Source organism: Chenopodium album, chromosome 21 (genome assembly GCF_948465745.1).
Source record: "Chenopodium album chromosome 21, dcCheAlbu1.1, whole genome shotgun sequence".
Lineage (NCBI taxonomy): Eukaryota > Viridiplantae > Streptophyta > Magnoliopsida > Caryophyllales > Amaranthaceae > Chenopodium > Chenopodium album.
In genome coordinates, this window is record NC_137854.1 from 36151511 (window position 1) to 36163207 (window position 11697).

An 11697-nucleotide genomic window follows, 5' to 3' on the forward strand; every position below is an offset into this window, starting at 1 on the left:
GTGAAGAAAACAGGGCATAAGTTTCAAAAAAAAAAAAAACAAGTTTTATCATAATTTAATTTATATAAATTCAAATAAAATATATTAAATAAATAAATAAAAGCTCCAAATAGGTAAAAATCATGTAGATAAAATGCACCTTAAATTACAAATAAATTTGTAGATAAAGTTACTTTGTTGCATCCTACATTTTTACTATTACATATATAATTCCGAAATTTCATCTTATTTAAGTAAATACTTGTATTGGCTTAGTTTAAAATTAGTCTTTCCTCAAAAAAAAAAAAAAAAAAAGGTTTAAAAATAGTCGGTATTGAACTAGACTAGAATGAACTAGATTAGGCTATTCTCCGTATTCATTTTATGTGTGTTTTCTTATCCCCCTTTTTTTTTATTCCCTAGCACAAATGATCATGAACAATTTTTTATTTTTTATTTTATTTATTTATTTATTTATTTTTTTAAAACAATCATGAAAAGTTTTTATTTAAACAACACGCATTAATACAAATTTTTTTTTAACGACATATTAATAATTTAATACCATTCTAATTACTACGTATATCTATCTCATTTAATACTATTTTTTTTTTTCCAAAATGATCAAAGATAGATTAATCAAATCAAATCGGTAATATTAGATACGTATCATGTGATTGTATCAAACCTTAATATTGAATAAAAAATGTAATAATACTACGTTATTTACAACAATGTAATTATGTAATCACATGTTATGATAATCCAAAATACAATGCATCAGAAAATATATGAGATTAATTTATAGTTACTATAATTACGACAATTCTGATTTAGCGTATCTTTGACGTCAGATTCTAAGTTGGTGAGCGATCAACTAAACAAGTAAACATTAATTTTATTATTTATTACTTCCTATTAAATAAATAAAACAAACACAATCATACTTAATGTTCTCCGATATTATCAGCCGTCCGATCTATAAGATCAACGGACAACATTGCTTCGTATGAAGCTGTTGGTCATAAGGTGAGTGGTAGGTACAATGCAATAAATCTTCCCGCGAAATTCCATTTAATTAATTAATAAATTAATTAACTCATTAAATTTTTTACAGAAAAGAAAAAAAAAAAAAAGTTTCCAGTAAATTAGTCAATTTTCTGCAGTTATAAATAAGCTTCAGCCATTGTCTGTGAGTTCTCCCATTAAATCGCCCTGATTGACATTTTCTCTCTCTTCAGCTACCTAATTTTGATTTTACGGTAATTTTCTTTTTTAATTTTTTTAATAATTGACAAGATTAGATTTTTATGAAATTTGTTGAATTTGAATTGTATTGATCTATTGTTGTTTTGTTTTGATTTGATTTTTCTGGGATTTGAATTTAGGGTTTTTTATATTTTGTTGGTTTGATCTTTGGGTGAAATTAGGTTTAACAAAGGGGGAAAATGGCAAGGAAGAAGATCAGAGAGTACGATTCAAAGAGGTTGATTAAGGAGCATTTTAAGAGAATTTCTGGTTCTGAACTACCCATTAGATCAGCTCAAGTAAGATTAATTCTTCATTCTATTCAGTGGGTTTTGAGTACAGTTTTTATTTTTATGTGATTTGGATCATATATGATGCATATATAATGTGTTGTTGAACTACATTGTCATGAATTTGAATTGTGCTTCCTTCGTTTCGTATTAATTGAAATAGTTTGTTAAAACCCAGTTGCTAGTTATAGAATAATGTAGTAATTTTTCGATATAGGTTTTCGGTTTTAATGGCGATTTTTCCAAATGTGGGCAATTTTTATCAGTTGATTTGATTGTTTAGGTTTATTACTTGAGTCTGATTGGGATTATGATTTCAATCCTCATATGCTGAACGAAATTGATTTCATGGTGAAGCCGGTGATCTATGTTTTAGTTGCGACGTATTGGCTTTTACATCGTTTACACGCTCTACTTTGACTATCTTTGGTGACTTTTCTTGTGAAAAATCATAGTTATGTGTGATCTGGTTATAATTTGTCCTATCTTTTTGTATTATCTTTATTTTAACATTCAGTCTAGATACATGGATTATGATAATAGTCTCCAATAAGAATGTATCATGGACCAAATAAGAAGATTCTACGAGTCTCTATTCACATATCCATGACAATAGTCTTCTAGAATAGTGGAAGGCTAATTGCCTAAATAGCCAACTATAATGAGATTTGAGGAAGAAATCTAAAGTTGGGTGATCATTCTGGTTGTATTTTTTGACTCTTTGGTATACATAGATAATTCAATTCACAAGGCTTCAATCAACAACGGTATACAAATGTATCTCGTTATACTCTTGCGTCATTAGACGGGTGACGGGGGTTGGACTATATGCAGTATTGATCCGGCAATGATGGAGAGACTGCATCCTAATTGACCCAAAAATCAATATGCATTTATCATTTGCTACTCAGAAATCTTCAATATACTGTGCTAATGTAATACGTAGTATGAGACCATATTACTCATAGAATTCTGATAATTTTTTTTGGCTATGTCCTAAACGAATCTGCATGTTTTCTAGAACTATTTACGAGTTCTTTGTATGAATCTAATCCATTATCTTGCTGGAAATGACAATTTGACCTGTAAGCTTCAATGTTTTCTACTCTGATGTGTTTCTTTTCCTCTGAATATGCAATTATTTGCTCTGTTGCATATTCCATTGACTATCAAAATGTGTGATATAAACAAAATTTGTTTTCTACTGCACAACCTTATCTGTGAATTTTTATCTTTGTTGTGGCATGGGTTTTCTTATAGAGTTACTTTCTAAAAAAGCCATTGATGCTGTTGTCTTGTATAATTTACTTGAATTTGACCTGAGTTATTATTTTGGCTAGATTACAGAGTCAACCGACCTGAATGAACTTGTTCAGAATGAGCCATGGCTATCATCTGAAAAGTTGGTTGTGAAGCCCGACATGCTGTTTGGGAAGCGTGGCAAGAGTGGTCTAGTTGCCTTGAATTTGGATTTTTCCCAGGTTACTACTTTTGTAAAAGAACGTCTTGGCAAAGAGGTGGGTTGAATTGATCATCAGGACAATAAGTGCTAATTTTGTTGTGAGTAGTTACTGATTGTTCAATACATAATTCATGTTGGTTTACACTACATCAACAGGTGGAGATGGGTGGATGTAAAGGACCTATTACTACTTTTATTGTCGAGCCTTTCATTCCACACAATGAAGAGTTTTATCTTAATATTGTCTCAGAAAGACTGGGGAACAGTATAAGCTTCTCAGAGTGTGGTGGAATTGAAATTGAAGAGAATTGGGATAAGGTACTCCTGACACTCATTTCATATTGCATGGAAAAATGATTTATATAAACACTTAAGCTGTAAGACATTGGTTTCTTCTCTATCCAGGTCAAAACAATTTTTGTTCCCACTGGTGTTTCTCTTACTTCTGAAGTCTGTGCTCCTCTGGTCGCTACTTTACCTTTGGAGGTACTCTCATGACCTTTGGAAGTATAATGTAATTGCTTTAGCTATATTTTTCTGCAGAGTAAAAATGTACTACTTTTCAAGGGAAATCATCTGTTGAGAATATTACCTTTTGTGTAAGTTATATTTGTATCGCTGACAATTTTTTTCCCCTTCCTTTTAGGTCAAAAGTGTTATTGAGGAGTTTATCAAAGTCATTTTCGCCCTGTTTTTAGGTAATTGGACATACAAATTTTTAATAGTCTTAATCTCAGACAAACAAGCTGATGTCAGGGCAAGAAAACTACTCATATTATGTTCATTTGAGGTTTCTGTGGCACCAAAAAAAAAAAAAAAACGGCAATCCTCACAATGTCACCTCCATTTTTCTTTTTTTCTTGACTTGATACTAATTATGTGAAAAAAAAGGCATAATTGTTATATTAATATCATAATTGCAGATCTGGATTTCACTTTCCTAGAAATGAATCCTTTCGCATTAGTCAATGGGAGCCCCTATCCTTTGGACATGAGAGGCGAGCTAGATGATACTGCTACCTTCAAGAATTTCAAGAAGTATGCACTCTCTCAACCGTACAAAATTTCTCCATGACTTTTATTCACTTCTTCCTAGCTTCCTTAATTAATAACACTTGCCCTTTTTTTTTGACACTTCTGCAGGTGGGGTAATATCGAGTTTCCACTGCCATTTGGAAGAGTTATGAGCCCAACAGAGAGCTTTGTTCATGGTCTAGATGAAAAGGTATAAAGTAGCTTCCTTTCTCAGATGATGTTCCTAATCATTTTTAACAAAGGCTTGACATGTAGTTACATTGTCTAAAATTATCGTTGTACGTGGTGATCTTATTGTATTATGTGTCCCTTGTTGTGCAGACAAGTGCATCCTTGAAATTCACAGTCTTGAACCCCAAGGGAAGGATTTGGACCATGGTGGCTGGAGGAGGAGCCAGTGTGATATACGCAGATACCGTATGGACTTGGGACAGAAGAATGGGCATTTTGATCTTTGAAATATCTTGCATAAGTTTGTGTTCGTGGCTTGATTATTTTCCTTGCTACAGGTTGGGGATCTTGGTTATGCATCTGAGCTTGGGAACTATGCTGAATATAGTGGTGCTCCCAATGAAGATGAGGTCTTACAGTATGCCAGAGTAGTAATTGATGTAAGTTAGTTTCTCTATTTAGCAGAGCCCTTCATTTACTTAAAATCCCCCACTTATTCATGAAAGGCCATCACCATGTTGGATAGATATATTGTTAACCAAAAACTATTAACTATGTGAAATATCATCTTCAACTCTTGATTTATAATTAACGCCCTTCATCCTAAATTTACATCACTAATTATTATACAACTTTTGCAGTGTGCTACTGCAGACCCTGATGGTCGCAAGAGAGCCCTTGTAGTTGGTGGAGGTATTGCTAATTTTACTGATGTTGCTGCTACCTTCAATGGAATAATCAGAGCTCTTAAGGAGAAGGTTCACTTGCTTCACTACTGCTTTTGGTTTGCGCTTGAATGTTGAATCAGCACACCTTCTGAAACATATCTGCTGGTTTTTGCTAACAGGAATCAAAGCTTAAAGCCGCAAGAATGCACATTTATGTGAGGAGAGGAGGTCCAAATTACCAAAAGGGTTTGGCTAAAATGCGGCTGCTTGGAGAAGAGATTGGAATTCCTATTGAGGTACATATATTATGTTTGCTTTCAGAGGCTCAACAATTAACTTGTTACCTGTGATGCTCTTTCTTATGTTGCGTCCTTTGAGATACCCTTGATATGCTTTGGATGATGTAATCCTTAACTTCGGGAATTATAGAGTATTGTCTATGTTACAATTTAAGCTGAAAACTTGAAAAGTCATACTGTAAGACTACCATATGTAGATAACAATTGTCTGAGAACCTATCCATGGATAATGTAAGAAGAAAGTAATAACTCTGGTCTCTAGAACATGAGTCCATTGTAATCCTAAAGAGCCCATAGTCCATAACAATCAAAAGCTTAACATGTCTTTGCTAATATCTTTTTATTTTGCAGGTGTACGGGCCTGAGGCAACAATGACCGGAATATGCAAGCAGGCCATTGAATGTATTAGTGCTGCTGCTTAATCGGGTCTCAGCAAATTCAAATTTGAATCAGTCTTCGCCTCTACAGTGCTACTTTATAGCTGATATAGATTTAGCACAAATTTGATGATGTTTTATAAATTTGTTGTGTTGTGCCCTAGAGCAGATGCATTTGTTAGCTCAGATTGAAGATCCTTTTCTGTTATTGATACTGATAAACAATGTATAATACCTTGAATAAAGTCATTAAATTCATTCAAGGATTATGATAATGAAATGTGATAAATTCCTTGACCTATATAGCTTCATCTTCCATTTCTCGTATTCTCATTATAAAGTGTAAAAGCAGAGGTCCATGTTATAGCAACTTTGAGGCTAACCCGTAACAATAAAATTCTATAACCAAACAATTAACATTTTTCATAAACTTTTACCATTATAAACTACAAAGTACTTCGTATATGTTAATAGCCTATAAACTAAATGTTACTAATGTACGCGTATGAATACAGTTAAAAAAAAAAGGGGAATAGAAAAATTTAGAAAGTAATGTAAAATATCTAAGAGTAAAATATCCTAAAAAAGTCTAGAATAATAATCTATCATAAGCTAGTAGAACAATCTAGAGTAGTATAGACTTATCTACCTAAGTCGTTTAACTCACCGACATACTACAAATCCACTACTATAAATATAGGAGTTTTCCATGTAAATATAAGTAATTTACCCATGCAATAATACTCATTTAATCAGACTTTGCCAAATGGCTAGGATTGATATGAAAAATGCAAACTTACGAGATTAGCCATAGACACTAACAACTGATCAGTAATGTACTCCCTTCTCCGTTCCTTGATATTTGTCCCATTTTTCTTTTTAGTTAATTTCCTTTAAATTTGTCCTCATACTAATTTTGACCATAAAGACTACATCTTTACTTTCACAGTTGCTCTATTGATCCAACACTTTGTTCTCTCATCAATTCTTTTCAACTTAAAATACTACATAGCAGTTTAAAATAAAAAAACCACGGGGGAGTAGTTAGCTAATATACTTTGTAACAATTCGAATTTATCACATTTTTTCTTTAATCTTGCGCTCTATAATAGGGTTATTGGGTGACATGTTTGCAATTTTGCAAAATACCTTTAGAGCTTATATGATGAGTTGGCCTATAAAATGTATCCAAAACGGAGAACGTTGGCTTTAATGTGATCAAAATACCATTAGACACAAGCTCGAGTATACGTATCAATCTTTATGTTTCATTCATTACTCATGTAGTCACGTGCATACTTTAAAATATTATCTCATACCCCGTATGAATACTTCATAAAATACAATCTAACAATCAATATATGTAAGTGACACTCCATATTATTAGCTAGATATAGATAATTAGATATGGGCCATATAGCTACCTATACTATCATTCCTATGTTAGTATGTTACAATAAATAGAAATTTGATAGCAATTTGTTTAGAAGGTTTCATTGGCTCCTTAATTAAAAAAAAAAAAAAAAAAAAAAAAAAAAAAATTAAAAAAAAAAAAAAAAAAAAAAAAACAACTTTCAGCCATCACTTACACAAACAACACCTCCTTGTTTAAAAAAAAAAAAATTACAAACAACACCTCCTTAATCCATACTGTAGAACACAATCGTGTTTTTCAATTTAGGACGTCATCAATATTTGAGGATCAAACTTTTCCAGAATTCAAATTCGACAGTCACTCGCTCACTTTTAGGTAAAATCAATAACTAGGTTGTTGTTTCAATTTCTTTCTTTGCTTTACTCTTTTGAATTCAATTTGGTGATTACATGATTTATTAGCATATAAGTGAAATAATTAGCTTCTTTACAATGACGAAGCTGATTGAATTGAAGCAACTCCAAACAATATTGATAAATGATTTTATGTGGATTTTTAAAATTTGATTGAAATGGGAATTTTGAGTTCTTGTATTTGTAATTCTATATAATGGAAAGTGATTTAGACGGGATTTAATTCCGGGTCCTGGGTATCACCCCAAACAATTTAACCAACGTTATTAGGGATTTGATGCATAAACTAATTTTGAGATTGCAAAATTTCATTATGTTGTGATTTTCAGTTTACAATTTCTATTTGCAATGTTATTTGATAATGAATGGATGTTATACATTGATTTTCAGTGAGATGATAATTTGCTTTTGGGTTTGAAAGTTTGAAATTTGATAGTAAAGATCAGAAGGTTGATTTTTTTTTTTTCGTTTTTGTTTTTTTGAAAAATTGGTGATTATCTTAGGATACAGAGGGAAAAATTACATTGTTAGCAATGAGAGCTTCAATGAGGAAGTTGATAGCACCTCAAATGAAGCACCTTCAACAAACAACACCCACTGCTAGCCTAGCTCCGATCCCTCAGCTTGAAGCCGCCTTCCCCACCCCATTACCCACGCTTTCTCTAACCTCGCCAACCACGCAATCCCAGCTCTTAACCTTCCTCAAGATACACCTTAGATCACCAATCACCCCGCAAACTCTCCTCCACTTCCTCAAGAACAAGCTGCATTACCACCCAAAATTCACCCACCTTGACTTCCATATATTCCAGTGGGCCAGTACCATTGATTCTTATCGTCATGACCATCATACTTACGAATGGATGATCAGGACCCTTGCTGTTTCTGACCGCTTTGATGCCCTCCGAGTAGTGGTCCTTGATATTATGCCCTCTAAACCATGCCCATGCTCTGATGGGATCTTTTGTTGCCCAAGGATTGAACCTATATTTAGATTCGCCATCAATTCTTACTGCAGAGTTGGGAGACTGAATGATGCTTCACTTGCCTTTGATACTATGAAAAAATTAATTGATGGGAAGCCTAGTGTTGCTCTTTATAATATTTTGATTCATGGGTTTGTCAAGAATGGTCAGCATGATAAGGCGTTGCGCTTGTATGATCAGCTTATTCTGGATAGAGTTAAGCCTGATGTGTTTACTTTCAATATATTGATTAGTAGCTATTGTAAAAGTAATCGTTTTGGCTCAGCTTTGGAGCTGTTTAAGGAAATGCGAGTGAAGAGTTGTGAACCTAATGTGGTTAGTTTCAATACATTAATACAAGGGTTCTTTAAGGAGAGAAATTATGAGGAAGGGGTTGCCATGGCCTATGAGATGATAGACATGGGGTGTCAAATTTCGACTGTAACTTGTGAGATTTTGGTGAACGGGCTTTGCAAAGTAGGAAAAATGTTAAGGGCTTCTGAGTTGTTGATTGATTTATCAAGGAAAGGAGTTTTGCCAGATGGATTTGATTGCTCTGATCTTGTTGAGAGTCTTTGCAGTGGATCAAATGCAATTAGAGCATTAGAGATCGTGGAGGAGATGTGGAAAACAGGGAAAAGTCCTGGCATCATTGCTTGTAGTACTTTGGTAGAAGGTTTGAGGACTGCTGGAAACATAGAAGATGCACTGAGGTTCGTCAACAAGATGCTAAAAGAGGGTATTGTATTGGATAGTGTGACTTTTAATTGTCTTCTAAAAGATGCTAGTCATTTGGGGAGAACTACTGAAGCTGATAGGTTGAGGTTGTTGGCTTCTAGCAAGGGTTTAGATGCTGATGTTGTAACCTACAACATATTAGTTGCAGGTTACACGAGGGAAGGTAAAACAAAAGAAGGAGAGCTCCTGGTTGAGGAGATGTTGGACAAAGACTATATTCCTGATATTGCCTCCTACAACAGATTGATAGATAGGCTGCATAACATTTGAAATTTTGCTGGTTCAGGGCAAAATACCAGACTAAGGTAATCAGGAGGCCACTAACATTTTTTTTCCTCCTGCATAATGCCAAATAGCATGATTGAAATGGCGAAAGGCTGTGGAATGAATGGCTCTACTGCAAATAGTATTTGAAGAGAAAAGTGAGAATGTTGACAAAAAGATAGGATTACAGGTTTATAACCTTTTCAACTCTCATCTGCTAACGATGCCTTCCTCGCTCCCTTCAACCCCTCAATTGATCTCACCTCAAATCCTCCTCTTTCTTATGTCGTCTAAAATGCACTGATGATTCAGTAGAAGGCAAGAAGAGCAATCAATATAATATGCTTTAATTGTCTCATCTCCAAAGCCAGTGCCACTTGTTTTTTGTCCAAGGTAAGGACTCCCCTTTGCATGTTTTCCTTTTTTTGTTTTTTTTTTCTTTTTCCTGATGTTGCTTTTCTTGGGTATTGTTTGCAGTAGTAGATCAGAACGAAGCAAAGTTGCTAGTGAAGTGCCATGGCATCCTCTAAAGCGGGACTAGGTATGCGGTAGTAGATAAGAACGAAGCAAAATTGCTTGAGAAGTGGCATGGCATCCTCTGAATCAAAAAATAGAAAACGAGTCTACTGTGTAAGGAAATCTCATATCTCAATTCTCTTAGGTTGGTGTTTTGCTCTTTTGTTGCTTGATCAACTGCGTAATTAAGGTACTCAGTTGGTTAGTGTTATAAAGAGTTAATCTGTCCTGGGTTTTGATGTACCAGAAAGTGATCTTCTGGTTTTCTTTATCCCTGATTTGTGTTCAGGGGTTTGATATGTATTTTTTTCTTTGATAATTATAACCCAAGGTGAGTTTTTCTTGTTAGAATGGCTGTTAAGTTAGGAAAAGGCTACACATACCATTGTATGTGTAGCATCACTAAGTTAGTTTTGGTGAAATTTGGTGGGCATGATTAATTGCTGGGTAATTTTTATAATGGATATTCCTTTCATAGACTTGTAAATGCACTTTCGGGAGCAAGTTCTTGCAGAAAGCATATCTACTTAGCATAAAAGCTTTGTATTGCACAAGATTTGATGCAAGAAGATTTTCATTATCAATCAGGAGTTATCACCAATACATTTGATTATGATCCAACTATTCGCTCTATTAAAAAAGAAATGATGAAAACAAATTGCAGCTATTAGAGGTTGGATATTTTCAAATAAAAGTAGATAACAAGCTATAATCCGTTTTACCAAAAAAAAAAATTACTATTATCCGATAAATAGAAGTTTCAGTCCATTGTTATAATTTTTTACAAGTATTATTTATTTAATATTCATTAAACATAAGTAGATATTGATTTTGTGAGTATTCTGAAGTTAACTAAACTTTTATGGATGAATTAAATACAGTGAGAGATCACTGCCTCAGTCAAAATCTAAAGCTAAAGCATTGCCTACTTTTCTTTCTTCGCAGGTACTAATTACTAAGGCACCCGTGACTGATATATGCAAGTAGGGCTTTGAATGTATTGGTGCAGCTTAATCTGAATGGAGTACCTCATTCTCTTCGGCCATAGTGAAATAGGGATGGTTCAAACTCGATGCAGTCTTTGCCTCTAAAGTCTGCAGTCTCGGTGTCCAGCTGATTTAGAATTTGGACAAATTTAATGATGATGCTTGTGTGAAATGGTTGTGTTTTCAGTAAGAAGCTAGTTAAAGACAGAACTGATGGATGATGGCCGTTGTTCAATTTGAAGTGGACATACACCTACATATCACTAGAGCAAGGGAGATTATTGATTTTGATTTGTGGGCATGTTTTTTCTACCCGCATATTTAGAAAACTACTTGCCATTTACTACCCATCATACTTTTCCAACATAACCAATAACTTGCAAGCTATAAGACATAATCAACTCCCAACGAATTTTAGTTAGTAGTATTACATCAATCACCCTTATTATTCACAAATCTGAATTTCAGGCCACAATTATGATAAATATATGGTTCTGAGTTACAAAAACAGCTAAGCACTCTGTGTTTGCTAAATCATTTTCAGAAATTTATTATTACAGTTGATGCTTCACTAATCAAAACATCAAATTTGTATGAAAATTAAACGTATACTCGTCCATTACTTAAATTGCTACGCTTTGACTTTTTCACTATTCACATACTGTACTTGCTATATAGAAATTGAATTCATCTCAAGATATATTATTAATTAAAGATACCACCTCTGTTAACATTTAGTTGCAACTTGGAGTATTATTTGAGAGACAAAATATTTCAAAGTTGCAACTAAATGTTAACGGAGGTAGTATTAATGATTAAAGTGGCAAATTAAGAATGGTAAAAGTCAAAACAATTTACTTAGAAGACAGATAATAAGATGATTAATAGTAGTGAGCCCAACCCACTCCTT

General features: G+C 33.6%; 2 protein-coding genes across 3 annotated transcripts; both read left to right on the top strand.

Moving 5' to 3' along the window:
• The first annotated feature begins 1090 nt into the window (after nucleotides 1-1090).
• LOC145600144 (ATP-citrate synthase alpha chain protein 1) lies at nucleotides 1091-5831 on the top strand. The gene is made up of 13 exons (XM_081656042.1): nucleotides 1091-1241; nucleotides 1410-1526; nucleotides 2858-3034; nucleotides 3136-3297; nucleotides 3385-3465; nucleotides 3626-3677; nucleotides 3903-4017; nucleotides 4123-4204; nucleotides 4336-4431; nucleotides 4524-4625; nucleotides 4827-4943; nucleotides 5033-5149; nucleotides 5504-5831. Exons 2-13 carry the CDS (start codon nucleotides 1428-1430, stop codon nucleotides 5573-5575), a joined length of 1272 nt encoding a protein of 423 aa, XP_081512168.1. The 5' UTR covers nucleotides 1091-1241; nucleotides 1410-1427; the 3' UTR covers nucleotides 5576-5831.
• A 1277-nt stretch (nucleotides 5832-7108) lies between these two features.
• LOC145601756 (uncharacterized) lies at nucleotides 7109-11697 on the top strand. 2 transcript variants are annotated; one of them, XM_081657825.1, is made up of 4 exons: nucleotides 7109-7280; nucleotides 7822-9678; nucleotides 9763-9915; nucleotides 10747-11697. In XM_081657825.1, the coding sequence occupies exon 2, from the start codon at nucleotides 7852-7854 to the stop codon at nucleotides 9289-9291; it is 1440 nt and encodes a 479-aa protein (XP_081513951.1). In that variant the 5' UTR covers nucleotides 7109-7280; nucleotides 7822-7851; the 3' UTR covers nucleotides 9292-9678; nucleotides 9763-9915; nucleotides 10747-11697. The 2 variants fall into 2 exon arrangements, with proteins under 2 accessions (XP_081513951.1, XP_081513952.1); XM_081657826.1 differs by lacking the exon at nucleotides 7109-7280 and having other exon boundaries at nucleotides 7348-9678.

What these genes read in the sequence shown, in the direction of transcription:
- LOC145600144 (XM_081656042.1), top strand. Translation starts at nt 1,428, where the DNA reads ATGGCAAGGAAGAAGATCAGAGAGTACGATTCAAAGAGGTTGATTAAG. An exon ending in TACCCATTAGATCAGCTCAA is followed by an intron (nt 1,527 to 2,857) that starts GTAAGATTAATT and finishes TATTTTGGCTAG; the next exon opens with ATTACAGAGTCAACCGACCT. An exon ending in TTGAAGAGAATTGGGATAAG is followed by an intron (nt 3,298 to 3,384) that starts GTACTCCTGACA and finishes TTCTCTATCCAG; the next exon opens with GTCAAAACAATTTTTGTTCC.
- LOC145601756 (XM_081657825.1), top strand. Translation starts at nt 7,852, where the DNA reads ATGAGAGCTTCAATGAGGAAGTTGATAGCACCTCAAATGAAGCACCTT.